Source organism: Sceloporus occidentalis, unplaced genomic scaffold (assembly GCF_023333645.1).
Source record: "Sceloporus occidentalis isolate IW3139 unplaced genomic scaffold, rSceOcc1.0.p SCAF_5, whole genome shotgun sequence".
Lineage (NCBI taxonomy): Eukaryota > Metazoa > Chordata > Lepidosauria > Squamata > Phrynosomatidae > Sceloporus > Sceloporus occidentalis.
Genome location: NW_028316985.1, coordinates 87,254,897 through 87,273,427, shown reverse-complemented (window position 1 = coordinate 87,273,427; position 18,531 = coordinate 87,254,897). Strand labels below are relative to the sequence as shown.

Below are 18,531 nucleotides of genomic sequence, written 5' to 3'. Positions count from 1 at the left end.
TTGGCACACCATGTGCATGCTACACAGAATGTATGCTAGGTCACAGGAACAAGATGTGCATGCCCAGTGCATCATGCACTTGTGCTCCGTCACTGAGAGACAACTGGTCAGCATCCAATTTTACAAGATGACCTCTTAGAATGGAAGTGTGTGTGTTGACAACACCTTGCATGGGAGAATCCTTGGATTTGTAGTTTGTTGTGGCACCAGACCTCTCTGACAAGGGCTAAATTTCTCACAAAACTATAAATCTCAGAATTCCATAGCATTCAGCCATTGCAGTTAAAGCAGTGTCAAATTGCATTAATCCTGCAGTGTATATGTTACCTGAATTTCACCTGAACACTCTATATGGGACCCTTTTCAAACTAGACACAGTGCTATGAGCCTAGTTCAATTGTCATGGCAACACCTTAAAGAATCCTGGGATCTGTAGTTTACAGAGAGGTTTTAGAATTCCCAGTGAGAGAGCTCCTCTACTGCCTCCTCAAACTACAAACCCCAGGACTCCAGCTCATGGCAGTTAAAAGTGAAACATAGCAGTATAATAGTGTTATTTAAAAGGCTCCGTAACAAGATCAAGGATGGACAACTGCAGTGGGCCAAGGGGCCAATTTTCTAAAAATGAGGTCATGTCTGGTTCTGAGAAACCATTTTTAAAAAAATGCTAAACAATGGATGGCCCACTGAAACCTATTCAAAAGATGACCTGCTGCTTATGGAAGCTTACAATAGGGGAAACTGAGGTTCATTCATTTGTCCGTTTATCCATTCATTCAAGTCAAAGTGATGGGGAAACCTGAAGGAGTGCAGAGCTACACAAAAAGATTGGGGGCATAGGCAAGGTCAGAACCAGACTTTTCCTACTCTCAAATAAGACATATGTTGTCAGTTTCCATGATTTAATTCCCAATTATCCTTATAAGTTGCAAAGCATGGAGAAAAGTTACCTCATCCAACTAGGATTCTCAGGAAATAAAACAAGAGGGCTCCTATATCTTCAGTGGCTGTGCAGAAGAGGCAATTTCAACAAGTGTTGCTTGTCATGCAACCAGATAACAAACATCACTTGCTAAAATGCCCTCTTCTACACAACCAATAAAAGCATAGGAAATATCTCCACGTTTCATTCTGGCAACCCTACATATAACAGAGAAAACGTCATGAAATCATTTCAGATTTTTTCCCCCAGGTGCTGCATACATGGACAAAATATCCGTGGTACATTTTACCAGTTTATTATTCCTCCAAAATCCCAGTTTCGTTTAAACCAGTGCTTCTTAAACTATCTCATGTGGCAGACTGGCATTGCCCCCAATCTGCCAGGGACTGGCATCATATTTCCTGGATGCGGAGTGCCATTGGTATTCAAGATCTTGCAATTTCTTCATCCTCCTAGTTCAATGAGTATTATTTAGGAGAGATTAAATAGTACGTGCCTCACCAATTGGGAACCAAATAATTTCCAGTGCCCTGGACTATTCTGTATGAGATTACATCAACTGTGGGTGCAGAGTTGAACATGTGACTCCAAAGTCACTCAGCACTCTAAAGACAAAGCTGATCCAATCAGTTATTTTTGGATGGTCATGCCGTACAGGCACCAATGTTCATAATGTAATGCCACACCCTAAGCACATTAGCCCATTAATGCCATGTTCAAGCCATTGCAAATTTGGCAACTCCTCCTTCAGTTATTTTTTCATCCAATGGGCTCAACAGAACAAAAGGTGCCACATCGTAAGGGATACCAGACAGATGTTTTCAAATGCTGGAAGAGATGAGGCCCACTATGGGATCTAAGAATTATGTCTGTATATCCTTTGAATAACACAAAAAGTTATGTTTTCAGAATACATCTCCCAGAATAACGCCTATTACAGACTGCCAAAATAAAGCTGCTTCGGGTCTCTTTGGAGGTATGCTATTTAAATGATGCATGGGTCCTAAGAGTCCGGAGGTCGCGCCAAAGCCACACTCCATTCCTAAGCACTGGAGTGCAGCTTTTGGTGCAGCTTCCGGATTCTTAGGATGCATGCATCATTTAAACAGCATACCTCCAAAGAGACCCGAAGCAGCTTTATTTTGGCAGTCTGTAACAGGTCCTAGTCACCATAGCTACCAGGGGATTCGAAAGGTTGTAGTCTAAAACAGTAACTTTCCCTAAGTTCTACTTTGAACCGGCACTGCTCTGGCTTGTATGTGCCACTTTTCAAAAGCCAAACAGTGCAACTTCATCACAAAGTCAGGCTCTTCAATGCTACCACATCTCCAACAGCTAACAATGAATAGTGCCCATACATCAAAGGATGCATATAATCCTCCCAGCTTCAAGAAATATTGTTTTTAGTTTGGCTCTGAGGATTCCTTAGTAAAGTCAAGCATTTCAACAATGGCTTTCTACCAGTAAATATGAAAATATATCTGCAGCTGTAGATCTGAGAGACAACTAGCTTTCAAAACCCTCATTAAGAGTCAGGAACTTTTTCAATGGAGGACAGTGTGGTGTAGTGGTTTGAGTGCTGGACTAACTCTGAAGAACAGGGTTTGAATCCCTACTCAGCCACAAAAATCCACTTGGACAAGTTACACTATCTCAGCTTCAGAGGAAGGCAAAGACAAACCCCCTATGAAAAAACCTTGCCAAGAAAATCCCATGACCTTGGGGTTGCCATAAGTCAGAATTGACTTGAAGGCCCACTACAACCTTTTTCAACCCAAGGCTGTAACCCTGCACCCACATTCCTCAGGGTAAGTCTCCCTGACCTCAATGGAATCTATTTCTGAACAAAGATAAATAGGATTGTTCTATCAACTCTGTTACAAGGACATCTAGAAATGGCCTGAGCACAATAAACATCTGCTTCCCATTGCTAACATTTTATATTAAAACCACCAAAGCACAAGCACCCCCAAAGAACAACATATTTTCCTTCTTACTTGAATGAACGCTGTTGTTCTTGTTTGGATACAAGTTAATGGTGTTGAAGCAATCAAGAACATCCAGCCACAATATTAGATATTCCCAGAGCTTGTGATAATGTTCATCAATCACTAATGGCAGGAAGCTTTCTTCTCTGCTCTCCAGTATGAAAGATAAACTGTCTTATTCTCAATGTTTTGTTGCAATCGGAGAGAATTTGAAAGCTATTGGCCAATATTCTGACCACAGTCTTGCTGACGCAAGTGGCACAGAATAATCATTACCCAAAGAACATATTCGTTCTTATAACTTACTCCCCTTGCACTAGAAAAAAAGAAATGTGATCTAATTTTATTATTTTAATTATTATACCTTTCTTCTCCAAGAAACCTGGGCCCAGCCCTTGCCATTCTACTCACTACACTTGACAACTGCTGCCCTCACTCCAGTTCATCATCAATCAGTCAAACATTCCCTACAAGGGAGAAATGGCTGCTTTTAAAGACAATAACCCTCCCCTCGGCACCATGTTATATTTTGTGGGTCAAAATACAGCATACGTTATTTCAGAGTTCCCTATCCAATTATACAGGTACTTGTGATGACACAAAAATTGTAACTCTAAAACTGTCACATTGGCAATGAGAGGAACACCCTATTGGCTTTGGATGGGAGCCACATACCTCGTGTACCCAGAAGAAGACAAAAGCTACATGAAAGCCAGACGTGAATTAAAAATAATCAGTTACATTGGTTGAACCCTTGGCGTGAAAGAGACAGAGATTGGATTGTGATGTCGGTCAGTACTTGATCCCAACATTGGACAGCTCAAGTACTGACCAACATCACAATCCAATTGGCATACTAGGGAAAATGTTGATGCAGGTAGCCAAAATATCAGTTCCAGAAACACACGAGGAAGTATTATGGTTATTCCTGTGATTCAGGGCACTATCACATTAAACAATTATAGAATTCCACTACAGCTGTCATGGAAACATCCTATGGAATCCTGGGATTTGTAGTTTTATGAGGCACTAGATCTCTTCCACTGAGAATTCAAATTGCCCCCCCCCCTTAAATTGCAAATTCCAGGATTTGACAGGATGCAGCAATGGCAATTAAGGCGGTATCATGGTGCTCTACTGTAAGTGTGTAGTGTGAAAGGGCCCACGCCAGCCTCCAAGTACAAATAGTAGAAGACCCTTTGCTCCTTAACTACCAAGAGATGGCAAGGAGGAATGATTTGGTCTTTATTGTTGTTGCTGTGTGTCTTCAAGTCAATTCTGACTTATGGTGACCCCATCATTGGGTTTTCTTGGCAAGATTTGTTCATAGGTTTGCCACTGCTTTCCTGATGCTGAGAGACTGTGACTTGCCCAAGGTCACCCAGCGGGTTTCATGGCCGACCTGGGAATCGAACCCTGGTCTCCAGAATCACAATTTGATGCTCAGACCCCTACATCATGTTAGGACTGTGCTAAAGGAATTTGGTACATACAGCCGGGACAGTTTTGAAACCCACCACTAAAATAGCCCTTTTACAAATGATAAGCAAACGTGTTGTTTGTTATACAGAGGCAGTTAATTTAATAATAATAATAATAATAATAATTTTTATTTATATTTCCCACCTCTCCCTGCGGACCGAGGCAGGATTACATCAATAAAAGGAAAAAAAATAGCATTATGGGATTCAGTTAAAAAGAAGGAAAACCTTCCCATAGTATTAAAATAATGTCAACATAATAGTTGTCCCTTACAAAGTAAACACTGAAGGTATGAGATGGTGAATACATTTAAGACATCTGCATCAATTTCTTATACTTTCACAGCTTGGCAGGCCTTCTCCATCTCACAAGTAAAGACTTTAGACGTCTATATGTTATTTGTCAGAAAAAGTATGTTTTCCCCTCTTCTTTTATGGTGGTTATTTGTCAGAAAAAGCTAAACAATAAAAGAAGAGGGAAAAACATAGTTTACAAAACAGTAAGCTGCTATTCTTAAAGTTTTCAACATTATGCAGGACCTTAGTTAAGAATTCCTGGCTCCAGATTTAGGGTGTGGTAAGTGCTGAGCAGCATGTAGCCGATTCAAATATAGCACTCGGAGAATGGTTTTTGGAGAGGACTGAGACAGTGGCCAGAAGGAGGGTTGAAATGACTGCTAAAGGGGGAAAAGGCAATTTCGGACTGCAAAAATGGACTGCAAAAATTCAGAAACTTATGAAACACTTGCAAGGCACTCCTGCCATAGGACCCTTTCTCCTACTGACATGTTTAGCTAAGATGAAGTAGACACAGTCACAAATGCTATGTCGTATGTTTCTTTTTTAACCTATGGCTTGATTACAAAAGGGATATGTATCCCAAACACACAGATAAGGTAATGTAAATTAACCTTGACCAGGATAGGCAAAGTGCAGCCTAAAGTCTGCATGTGACACCTGAGCTCCTTTCTGTGGTCCTCTGGTAAATGTTAGAACTGAAAAAACATACCAGTTTTTCCATTTCCACTTCCAGGAGTAGCTGTTTTTAATCAGGAAAGGGGTACAGATCCTTCAGCCTCTCCCCACCAAATGAAAACAGAAGCTGACTAGAAATCATTTCTGGTTGGGATTATTTGTTTTGTTTTTTTGTTTTTACAGGCCTAGTAGTAAGCCCCAAACCAGACCTGGACTATCACTGTACAAGAAGGTAAGCAACAGAGAATAAATAACACAGGCTCAAAGTAGACCTCAATTCCATGGTTTTTAAAATTACTATTAGGAAAAAGCAAGGAGGGCAACTTTTCCATGGAAGAAAGGTTTATCTCCTTCACTCTTACCTGCCACCTTGACAAGAATCCCACTTCATTGGGCCCGAACAGACAGGCCAAAATAAAGCTGCTTCAGGTCACTTTGGAGGTATGTTGTTTAAATGACACATGCATCTTAAGAGGCCAGAAGCTGCGCTCCAGTTCTTAGGACTGGAGCATTGCTTTAGCATGGCTTCCGGACTCTTGGGACGCATGCAGCATTTAAACAGCATACCTCCAAAGTAACCCAAAGCAGCTTTATTTTGGCCTGTCTGTTCGGGCCCATTTGCATCAGTGGGGAACAAATCTCCTAGGAGACTCTAAAATGCTGCCCATAAGCAAGAAGGCAAGGAAGCCTACCCAAAAGAGAAAGCAAAGAGCACAAAGGGTAGAAGAAAGAGAATGGAAGGTATAAAGTTCTTTGTTTGCTTCTTCCTCCATTCTCCTTTGCTCTGATAGCTTCACTCTGGGGGAAATGAAACAAAAGAAGATGACAGTTAAAAAAATGATGTGTACAAAGAACTCCCTTTCTCATTTTATTTCAATATGTTCATGGATGGAGCATTATCAAAGCTATCCAGAACATCCAAGAGTTTGGTGTTGCTGTTACTGCAAAAGGAAAAGGGGAGGCTAACCTGAAGACGGAGAGAAAGCCATGAGCAAAAACAGAAGAGTGAGGAAAGGTGAATGAATTGAAGAGAAGAGGACAAATGGGCTTCTGCCTATCAAGATGGCACCCTTCTTCAAAAGGAAACCCCTGAGTAGCTATCAGATGTAGGGGAACAGCATTCTCCCCATGTCAAGGACCAGCACCATATTTGTGCCCACTGGGCACAACTGTTTCCTTCTTTCCTGAAGGCTCTCCAGGGACCAACTGCAGATGGCTCAGGGACCAGCACCCTTCCACTAACTAGAACTCTTGAACAGCACTGCCCAAGGGCAACATGCCTCCATAGAAGAAAACTCAGCAACACAATCCTGTGTCATCACCAGCCTCCCTCAGCCAAAAGCTGAGATCACAAATGCACATCAGACATACACAGCAATATTTTGGCCTCTACTTAATTGATAACTGTGTGCTAACAGCTTTTTTTTTATCTTAGGTGCTAAACCTCAACTGCATCTTGAAATTGCTGAAGTGTCCACAATTCGGAAGCACTTAAGCAAGTGCTTTCAGGATAAGATATGAAGCAAGGCAGGCAGGGCGAATCCTTAAAGCAAGACAGTTCTGCTATCATTGAAAGATTGCCACCAAGCTTGGAGGTCAATTTGGTCTGTAAAGTCCAAGCGGAAATATGCAGAACTTTCAAGGTAAACTGAGCGCAGGCAACCCTAGGCACATCTCAGTACAGCAATATATATCCCACCCCTCAACATATCAAGGATGTCTGCTGACTGCCCAAGGCTGGGCTATCACTTCCACTGGCAAATGACTAGGAAAACAGACAGACTGAGAAAGATAGTTATCACAATATTCTACACCAGATGGCACAAATAACCTTCACAGCATTTGCCAGCGGGAATGGAGAAGAGAAGCAAGCTGGGGTTTGGTTTCAGGAACCCCTGTGAATAACAGAATCTGTGTATGCTCAAGTCCCATTAAATACAGTGGCATAGCAAAATGGTGTCCCTTATATAAAATGGAAAAATCAAGGTTTGATACTTGAAATTTATACTTTTTTTTACTATTTTCAAGCCGTGGATGCTTGAATCTGTATATAAAAAATCCGTGTATAAGGAGGGCCAACTGTATTTGGAAGAAGGGGGGATACAAATGTAAATTGGCTAATGCGCCTTGGACATGTGTGGCTTGTTCTGACACATGTACTTCACTCGATTCCAAGGGTGTAGTGGAGCCAAGGCTTACAGGATCAAAGCAGTCAGACTTTTTTGATGACCAGGGACAATAATATTACTTTCCTCTAGCACCACCCAGGTTCTGTTACCTGTCTTCTATGTTTACCTGCAATCTTCATGGTAAAAACCAAAAAAGGGAAGGGAGAAAATACTTTTTTCTTGCAACAGTATATTGTTATGGGCTATCCTTGTTGCAGTATAAAGTGTCTGGAAGTGAACTGAATAGGCAATTAAGATCCATACACTTTACAAAATGCCTGCTCCTAGTTAGTTGAGATCAAAACTGCTAACAATGGCTTGTTGATACAGATCAACACAGTTGGTTATGTTATTTTTCTTTGGGTGGCTGTTATAGGTCCTATCAAAATGAGTGCCTGCATTTCAAAATGTATCAGTGCAGCACTGCTTGACCCCTCCATACACTTGAAAAAGGACAACTGGCTATTTGAACTGCCTAATAAAAATTAGCGCATTTGTGCAAGACAAAGTGAATGCTCCATCTGTAGTGTTAGATCTGTAATGGTTCATCTGCAACTCGTAGAAGAAAAAGCTAGTGTCACTTTATGTCTTTGGGGGTCATGTGTTCCTTCAGTGGTTTTGTGTGTTTGTATATGTATGTGTGTGTTTATTCATTGCAGCAGTTGTACCTTCCTCGTTGGATAGATGGCACCAAATGGACAGCAACAGTCTTCCTGCAAGGTCCACCCTCTCAAGTGGTCCTTGGTGTTTGGGGCCCTAAAAAATGCTCTTCATTCCCAGGGAAAATATTATACTAAAATACTGATTGTAGTATTAATGTAAAGCTATACTAGTTACATAGCTTCTAGGAGGAAAAAACCTTACTAATACAGGGTTTTAAAAACTGCACTTTTCCAGGGACCCAGAACATAGCACTTATTACTGCCTCTGCAGGTTCCTTGCTACGAGGTCAAATCTACAGTGTTTCTGGCAAGCAAGACAGTTATTCCTCTGTAACAGCATTGTTTTAAAGGACTGTGAGTGGGTGTAACTATGCAACAACAGCCACTAAAAATCAGTGACACATGCAGCTCAAGGCCATATATATATATATACACACACACACACACACACAGGCCATGTTGCAACTGCTTAGTTTTGATACACAACCTACCAAAGGTTATAATAGTTTTGGGTGCTGCTACTATTCCTACCCAACGTGGTTAAGTTCAGACTGTTTTGGCTGTTATAAAAGTGCAAAAAAAGCAAACCTATCGGGTTCTTAAATCAAGGCCATCGCTCCACAAGGAAGATAGCTAAAGTGCAATATTTCCTTCTTCCTTACAAAAACGAAGGACACATATTGATGTTCTGTGGGTTTGCTTTCTAAAAAGGGTGTTGCTGGGTGGGTAGGAACAAAGTATGTTCCAAAGTGGTGGGGAATGCCAGGAAAATCGAGTATTTTTCCTGTGAGTTGTCAAAGGGCGATGAGTCACAATGCCTGCCCAAAAGGCTCTGGAGCAGCTGAGAGGAGGAGAAGAGGCCTCTGCATCTCACATTCCCCACCTCCCAAACTAGTCTTTCCACTTTAATCCAAGCATGCAGGCTCTATTGATTCTGTTGTTTGCCTTCAGGTCTTTTCTGACTTATGGTAACCTTAGGGCAAAACTATCATGGGGGAAGATTTGCTCAGAAGAGGTTTGCCCTTGCCTTCCTCTGAGGCTGAGAGTGTCACTTGCCCAAAGTCACTCAGTGGGTCTCCATGACTGAGTAGGGATCTGAACCTTGGTTTCCTGGAGTCCTAGTCCAACATTCAAACCACTACACCACACTGTCTGTCATCCAGGCACTGCTCGGCCCCAAACAACATGCACCACCCTTTGTCAAGTACAATAATATCCCAAATCCACAAAACAGTGATCCTTTTTCTTTTCTGGGCCAACCTAAATGCATGAAATACATGTTGCAAGCTTTCAAAACTCCCTGGGCTTCTTCATCAGGAAAAAGTGCTAAAAATCCTTTGTCAACCCATACAAAAAAGTTTCCCATTCCATTGTTATTATATTTATTTATATCCCGCTTCCCCCACAAAATTGGGATTCAAAGCAGCTCACAATTTAAAAGAATACAACTAAAACATACAAGGTGGTGAGAATTAAAACAGAATTAAACTTTAAGGCCAGCATGGTGCAGTGGTTTGAGTGTTGTTGGACTTTGACTCTGGAGACCAGGGTTTGAATCTCGGCTCTGGCCATGGAAACTCATTGGGTGACCTTGGTTAGGTCACACACTCTCAGCCTCAGAGGATGGCAATGGCAACCCCCCTCCCGCTCCTGAAGAAACCTGCCAAAAAAACCAACAACCCCATGATCTCCATAAATTGGAAATGACTTGAATGCACACAACAACCGATGCAGGGAGGCTGGCTACCAATTTGGGCTGCATCCACACTGCAGAAATAATCAGGTCTGACACTGGCTTAGCTGCCATAGTCAGTGTTATGGAATAGTTGGCCATGGCACCAGAGCTTTGCTGAACTACAATCCCAGGACTCCAAAGCACTGAGCCATGGCGGTTAAACCGGTGTCAGGCCGGATTATTTCTGCAGCATGGATGCAGCCCTGGTATCACCTTCAACCTCCAAATCTACAAAATGGAGAGTAAAATCAGTCTAGTACATAGTATTTTATACATTTTGCATTGAGAGCTACCTTAGGTCCCTTTTTGGGAGAAAGGTGGGGTAGAAATAAAATAAAATAAATAACAAATATTGCAATACAAGGTGTGAAGTGTATTTATTTTGCAATGGAAATGAGACAGGTAGTGTTGTATAGTGGTTTGAGTGTTGGGACTATGACTCTGGAGAGCAGGTAGCACCTTTGAGACTGACTGAAAGAAAGAGATTGGCAGAGCAAGCTTTCCTAGACTTTAATCTACTTCCTCAGATGCATTTGGTGGAGTGGAAGCCAGGGACAGACATATATACATCCTCACATACTAATAGCATATACGTGTCTGTCCCTGGCTTCCACCAAATGCATCTGAGGAAGTAGACTGAAGTCTAGGAAAGCTCATGCTGCCAATTTCTTTCTTTCAGGTGGGAAACACTCTGCAGAAATAATCCAGTTCGAGACCGCTTTAACTGCCCTGGCTCAATGCTAGGGAATTCTGGGAACTGTAGTTTTGCAAGGCATCCAGCCTTCTCTGTCAGAGAGCTCTGGTGCCACCAAAAACTACAGTTCCCAGGGTTCTCTAGCACTGAGTCGTGGCAGTTAAAGCGGTCTCAAACCGGATTATTTCTGCAGTGTGTTTTGGACCTCTGTGAGTCTCAAAGGTGCTACAAGATCTCTCTCTACGTACTGATTCTGCAGGGTAACACGGCTCTATCTTTGAAATTCAACCACTCTGGGGAGCTGGGTTCGAATCCTGGCTCGGCCATAGAAACCCACTGGGTTGAAATGGATTGAAATCCACAACGGGGTGACCTTGGGCAAGTAGTCACACTCTCTCAGCCTCAGAGGATGGCCAAGGCAAACCCCCTCTGATGAAACTTGCCAAGAAATCTTCGTTGAGTTGTTAAAGACCTGAAGGAGACACACAACAAGAACAACAACAAATTAAGAAACAACAACAAAAGCAGCAAGGTTTAGGAAGCATTCTAGGGGTGTGTCTCTGCAAAGTCCAGTCCAGAGCCTGCGCATGCGCAAAGAGGGGGCACCCCAAGCAGGAAAGAAAGAGCCTGGCTGCACAACTGGGGGCCTGTAAAAGGCAGCAGGCCAGTCTTACCGTGCTCAGGTAGGACCCCATGGCTCCAGCCAACCGCTCCCCGCGGCAACACAATCAGCACTGAGCCTCCCAGCCAGGGATACGCCTTGCCCTGCTTTGCCTTGGCCACGCCTCCTCTCTTCGCTTGTCCATCCCGAGGACTGGCAGGAAAGCAGACCAATCGCTGAGGCTCAGTACGCCCCGCCCCCCTTCATGGAGCCTATCACCTACAAAGGAAGGCGGGGCCTTGGCTGGGTTTGGCTCTCGGAGGATAAGGAGGCGGTTTTCCATTCTGTGAAGCGGAAGAGCTGTCGCAGGGGATGCCGGGAGTTGTAGTCACCATAACACGACACAAGTCATGTTTTTAGTACTCATGTGACTCATCAACAGTAATTCCACTTTATCACTGACCACATTACCGCGCTACGCTCTTATAGCGATGCTCTTCCACTTCTACTGCTCTGGCTGCCTCCTGTTGCATTGTGGGTCTTGTAGTCCAGTGAGGCCTAAAAGCTCTCTGGCTGAGGATTCTCAATGCCCCCGGATTAAACTTCAAATCCCAAAATGCAACGGGAGGCAGCCAGAGAGAGCCCTTAAAGCGGAATAGCAGCGCTATAAGAATGTATATGTGTATATATATATATATATATACATATCTGTGACAGAAACAAGCAGCAAAATTAAAAAACAAACAGCCACACATTTAAATTACAAAATAATAATAAAAATAATATTTTAAATAAATTTTAATAATTTAATGATATTTAAAATAATTTAAAATATGTAAAAATGATTTAATTTAATAAATAAAATGATATTTATTAATATTAATATTTATTAATTTAATTTAATAGATGAAAATGTTTAAAGAATTTTAACAATAATTTTTAACAATGTAATTTTTAATATAATTTTTTAAAATATAATTTTAAAATATAATTTTTAAATATATATATATATATATATATATATATATATATAATTTTAAAAGAATTAAATTTAATAAATAAAAAACCTAGGGCGTCTTCTTTCTGCTCTCACTGAGCATTATTGCCCCACTAACTTCACTTTGCCTCAGCGTTTTAAAGGAGCACTGTAGAAATATAATCTGATTTGATACCACTTCAACTGCCCTGGTTCAGTGCTACTAGGGAATCCTGGGATTTGTAGTTTGTGGTGGCACCAGAGCTCTTTCTGACAGAGAAGGCTAAATGTCTCACAAACACACTACAGTCCCCAGAATTTCGTAGGACTGAGCCATGGCGGGTAAAGCGGTTTCAAAGTGGATTATATTCCTGCAGTGTAGACATAGCCTAGGTGCATGCGTTCTTCCTCAATAATACCTGTGAAATGTTATGGGGTATGAAAAATAGATAGGCAAAGTGTGGCCCCCTGCCCTGGGGCCCTTTTTGTGGCTCTGGCCAAAGGAAGAGGCAAATAGCCTTTTCTGGAACATTCTAGAATGTTCTATGATTGCAGGAGTAGCCATTCTCCTCTGAATTGTTGTGACATTTTTTCACAATCTGTTTTTCAAAACCAGAAATGGACCTCTGGCCCCTTGGGGTTGGTTTTTTGGAAGCTCATATGGACACTGGAGAATCAGGGAGTTTGTAGTTTGTGGACGCACTAGACCTTTCTCTTGGAGAAGTTTAAGTACCTCTCACAAAACTACAAATCCTAGAAATCCATAGAGTGGAACACGGCAGTTAAAGTGAAATCTTAGTATTATAATTGGAGAGCCAGCATGGTGCAGTGGTCTGAGCATTGGACTACAACTCTGGAGACCAGGATTTGAATTCTCATTCAGCCATGGAAACCGACCCGGTGACCTTTGGCAAGTCACACTCTCTCAGCTTCAGAGGAAGGCAATGGCAATCTCCCTCTAAACAAAACTTGCCAAGTGGACCCCATGATATGCCACGCATTAGTGTTACCATAAGTCAGAAATGACTTGAAGACATAGAACAACAGCAAAGTATTATAACTCTGTTGTATGAAAAGCCCCCAGTGAATTTATAGTACAATTTTACACATGCCTACTCAGAAGAATGTCCCAATGAATTCAATGGTCCTTACTCCTGGATAAATGGATATAGGATGGATGGTTTCTTGAAAGACAAAGTTACTCTCAATGGAGACATTTTCCACCACATATTCCAACCTCACACAACACAGCAAGAGGTCCCAACCTCACACTATAAAATAAATAATTCAAATCCTGAACTCCATTATTCACACCATTCACGGTGACCAGAAATTCTCCTTTTCCAGGACATGTCCTACTTATTAACTTTCTGTCCAGGAGGAATTCCAAAATATCCTCCACTGAGCATGACTAAGAAGCATGAATTTATATATCTGTTAGTATTTTTAGCTGTTATGTTGTAATATCCTACACTTTTTAAATGTCCTACATTTTGAAGCCTTGGCTGTTAGGACAGCTGTCACCCTGTTGGCCAAGCCAGCTTGGACTTCTACGACTTAAAGTCTAAATACTTGGAGGAGCAAAGTTTGGAAACCACTGCTTTAGATCCTTTGTTACATTACTCTAGGACCCTCGACATATCCATGGGTCGTATCAAAATCCATAATTTTGGCTACAAAATGTGCCCTTGATTTATACATGAGGTTAACTTTTAGTTAAGAATATACAGTAGTGTCTGATGAGGAACTCCTTGTTTATATATTTATATATATTGGCTAGTGTGCTGATTGTTTATATAACTAAAGGGTTAGTGACTTGGAAATAAATTAAGAAATCTTATACTTGTTACTTCAATAAAAGTTACAATTTGTTTTCAAATAAGAACTAAAATGGTCTGTGTGGTACCAGCTCCCCAAATCTATTTGGACACCAGATTAAGTACTGGGGTCCCTAGACCTCTGACACAAAGAGCCCGATCACATTATAAAAGTAAGCTGAGAATATAATAATAATAATAATAATAATAATAATAATAATAATAATTTATATTTTCCCTCCTATCCCTGCAGATTGAGGCAGGATCACACCATAAAAACATACACAGTACAAGAAGGAGTGACAAAGAAGCTGCTTGCTTCTCCACATGATGATGTCCATAGCAGTTCTGTGGGGAAATGGTAATACAGTCGGCCCTTCTTATACACGGATTTTTTATACACGGATTCAAGCATACACAGTTTGAAAATGTCCCAAAAAAGTATACATTTACCTTGATTTTTCATTTTTTATAAGGGACACCATTTTGCTATGTCATTATATTTAATGGGACTTGAGCATACACGGATTTTGTTATACACGGGGGATCTTGGAACCAAACCCCAGCGTATAACAAGGGTGTGCTGTATAAGTGTCCCTTTTGCCAAATGGATTTTTCCAGCATGACAAATAGGATGCTTGTACTGGCTTCCAACATAAGTGCTACGACGTCATGTGGAAAAACAAATGGAAAGACGTTTCTCTGCCACTCTCTCTTGGTTTACTTTTGTAATGCAATAAGGCTTAAAGAGGGATGTCTGATCAGGTTAAGTAGGAGAAAATGCTGAGGAAGGGACATGAGCAATTTAATACAAAACTGAGAACCAGTCTAAGGAGATTATTTGACGGGGGGAAAGCCAGGAGTAAAAGGGATGCAGTGGCTTTGTGTTTTAACGCACAATTCTGATGATCAGAAGATGGGAAGGTTGTTAGTTCAAGGCCCGAGTGCTGCATGATGAAGTGAACTCCCGTCACTGGTCCCAGCTATTGCTAACCTAGCAGTTTGAAAGCATGCAAATGCAAGTAGATAAATAGATACCACTTCAGTGGGAAGCTAACAGCATTCGATACAGTCATGCTGGCCACATGACCACCGGAGTAGTCTTGGACAATGCTTGCTCCTTGGCTTAGTAATGGAGATAAGCATCACCCCTTGCACTTGGTTATGACTAGACATTCATGTCAAGTCTTTACCCTTATCTTTACAAGGCATACTCCCAACATAATTACATGATTGCGCTGAGGATTTTCAGAAAATGTTGTGCTCATCCAGGACTTATCCCATGAAAATCTAGGAATGCTCCAGCAGGAAACCATTCCTGGGACTTCTCCATGAATGTTTTTCTGCTGGAGCATACCTGGATCTTCACGGGATAAGTCCTGGGTGAGCACGATGTGTCTGAAAATCTTTAGTGCAATCACGCGATTATGCCGGTAGTATGCCTTTTACTCTTGGCTTTCCCCTCTGTTTGATAATCTCCTAAAACAGAATAAGAGTCTGTCCCTGTCTGTCACAGCAGTCTCTAGAAATTTCAAAATGTTTTTGTTTACTTATGCAAAGCCTATTAGCATGGTTGTGTCATTTCATAGGTTAATAATAAATAATTTTCTTACTCTCCACTCCTCAAGCCTTTTCAATAAAGGCCTATTTAGGCAAGGTGGAACACTGCCTTTTTATAAGGAGGAACGGGTGACCCCATTCACTCACTCAGCCAGGCCCTCCCCTTCACCCCACTCAGCTGTTTAATAAGCCAGAAGGACATGGGCCTAGTACTTGTGGTGGGGTGGCTGTCCCCTCTCCAAGGATCATGTCCACATCTTTATGTTGCACAAAAGAAAAACTATCCAGTAACATGAGACAAACAGGATCCAAGGTTTCATCCAGTGGAAGTGTATCAACTACAGCACCCATGTCGGAGTGGATCTGAGCAATTTTACCTGCAAAGTGCCATGGAAATTCTTCACAGTGGACTGTTGAAGTATTTCTCATGCAGTGTATAGCAAACCCATGTGTAGTAAACCCATGGCTACTCAAAACAGCTATACTAGATGGTTCCTTGATGATGCAATGGTGGTAACAACTTATTAGGGACTTAAGTTCATGTAAGTTTCCTGTATGTATATATATGTCCTTTCTTGAACAGCACAGGAGCTTGTACTCCTCCCTCTACAGCATGCAAACCACCCCTGACATTGAACAAGTTCTGAAGCCCCCTGCATGGCCATTTCCTGCTTCATGCAGCATGGGCAGGATCTCAGAAGCAAAGATCTTGCAAGTCAAGGCATCCCAGGACTTATTACGTATGCAGTACACATATTCTACAGGCTTGCACCCAGACAAGTTGGATGCTTGCCAGACATGAAATGATGACATCAGTACTGAGATCTGCTGGTATACTCTGGAGGTCTCAGTGATGCTGTAATCATTTTGTATCTGGCCACAGGGACGTAGGCAGATGCTTCTGTGATCTTGCCCATTCCCCAGAAGGCACAGAAAGGCAATGTGGGGGAGAGCGGCTTCCTAGGCTGTTGAGTAAGTCAGGAAGGTGGGTATTTGGACTTACTATGCTAAGCTGAGCCATAAAAGACTGTAGTTAATGTTTCATCAACAGGCCAGTTAAATGAGCTGGTCTCAGTTAAACTACAGAGACCTGGATTATCAAGGATTGAGGATGAAAGACAGGGAAAAGTGTGGGTGCATGGAAGCTAAATGGAAAATGCAAGAATGCAGAATACGTGTAGTGCATACGTAATAAGTCCTGGGATGCCTTGACTTGCAAGATCTTTGCTTTTTTAAGCATTGGTGCCTAAGAGCATCCAACTTGTGTCTTCACTTAAACGAGAAGTGTGCATTCCTATGAAACACAGGGATAATACATAACAATTTAAGGGATGAATGCAGTTTGAAAAACCCTGGATGATATGAAGAGGAACATTGTCCATTGTTGAGTACAGTTGCTCTAAGTTAGGGGTTGCCAACTGTTTTGATTCACGGAGCCCCTTTTAGAACCAATTTCTATGGCAGAGCCCCTAAGAGGCCTACCCTACAAGTTAATAGTGTTTAGGAATTGTGGCCTGTTACAGACTGCCAAAATAAAGCTGCTTCGGGTCTCTTTGGAGGTATGCTATTTAAATGATGCATGGGTCCTAAGAGTCCGGAGGTCGCCACACTCCATTCCTAAGCACTGGAGTGCAGCTTTGGTGCAGCTTCTGGATTCTTAGGACGCATGCATCATTTAAACAGCATACCTCCAAAGAGACCCGAAGCAGCTTTATTTGGGCAGTCTGTAACAGGCCAGTGTTACTTTTTACTTCTTATTCTTTAATTTCATTCAATTTTTATTTCTTTCATTTTCCTGGAGTGGCCACAGAGCACATGGGAAGTGCATGCAGAGCCCTAAGGGCTCTTCAGAGCACAGGTTGGGAACTGCTGCCCCAAGGTAACCTTGACATGACCTCAATTTTGACATGTCCCCATTAACTCTGGCCTTCAAGAGGTACTTGGTCTTTGAAGGGAGAAAGCATAGAGAGTAAGAGTGTGGGATACAGAGAGATTTGACAGATAGAGAGAAGTACAGCGAGTTGTTAGTTTGTTTAGACAATTAAAGCAAACTGTGAAGAGTATGGTGGGAAAAGTTGTTAAAATAAGAAATTATTAGAATCAGTCAGAAATTGTTATAGAAAATTAGACTGTGGATGCATTTGCATTGCAAAAATAATCCGGGTTGACACCACTTTAACTTCTATGGCTCAGTAGTATGGAATTCTGGGAACTGTAGTTGTGGGAGACATTTAGCCCTCTGTCAAAGAGCTCTGGTGTCATAACAAACTGCAGTTCCTAAAATTCGATAGTACTTAGCCATGATGGCTGAAGTGCCAAACTGGATTATTTCTGCAGTGTGGATGCAGCCTGTAAGAAGGAATGTTAGGGAGAAAGTGAAAGAGAGATGGAATTCTTTAAAAATGTAGGCAGCATTTCTTTGTGGTTTCTGTATTACAGTTCTATCACAATCTTTGGTGACTCAGAATCCTCCCTACCTATAGTCAGGACTAAGGATCCATCCTCAGAATGAGTTTAAATGATTCAAAGAAGAGCTCTAGCCTTTCCTTTGTGGGTGATGTCAGAACAGGACTAGCTGCATGCTTTGGAGAGCCCTGAGACTGGATGTCCCTGGTGGGTCCAAGTACTCATTAACTGTCCCCTCTCTCTTGACCCAGTGTGCACTACTGACCAAAGGAAGAGGGATAGCAACAGTTGTCCCTTCTTGTTTAAATTATAATGTCTAGTTCATTTAGCAACAGCAGACAAAGAAGTAGCAAAAGCAAGAAAGGAAAGTAATCGGACCAAAGATTCCAAGGGTTTGCAGTAGGCCACCATCTTGTTGCAGGGCCTTGCTAGATGCTAACCAATGCCTGATCTCACCTCCAATCATGCATCAAAACTCCTACAAATGAGGTGGGATGGTGCTAGAAAGGGAGGTGGGTGATTCCA

General features: G+C 41.8%; 1 protein-coding gene across 1 annotated transcript in view; it reads right to left on the bottom strand.

The window, feature by feature from the left end:
* Positions 1-11,428, bottom strand: part of LOC149312438 (NADH-cytochrome b5 reductase 3-like) — a 29,463-nt gene extending 18,035 nt beyond the window's left edge. Inside the window, exon 1 of the mRNA XM_089524638.1 lies at positions 11,321-11,428. Within this exon, the coding sequence (XP_089380764.1) occupies positions 11,321-11,341 (21 nt within the window). The 5' untranslated portion in view covers positions 11,342-11,428. The remainder of the gene's footprint in view (positions 1-11,320) is intronic.
* Positions 11,429-18,531: the final 7,103 nt, after the last annotated feature.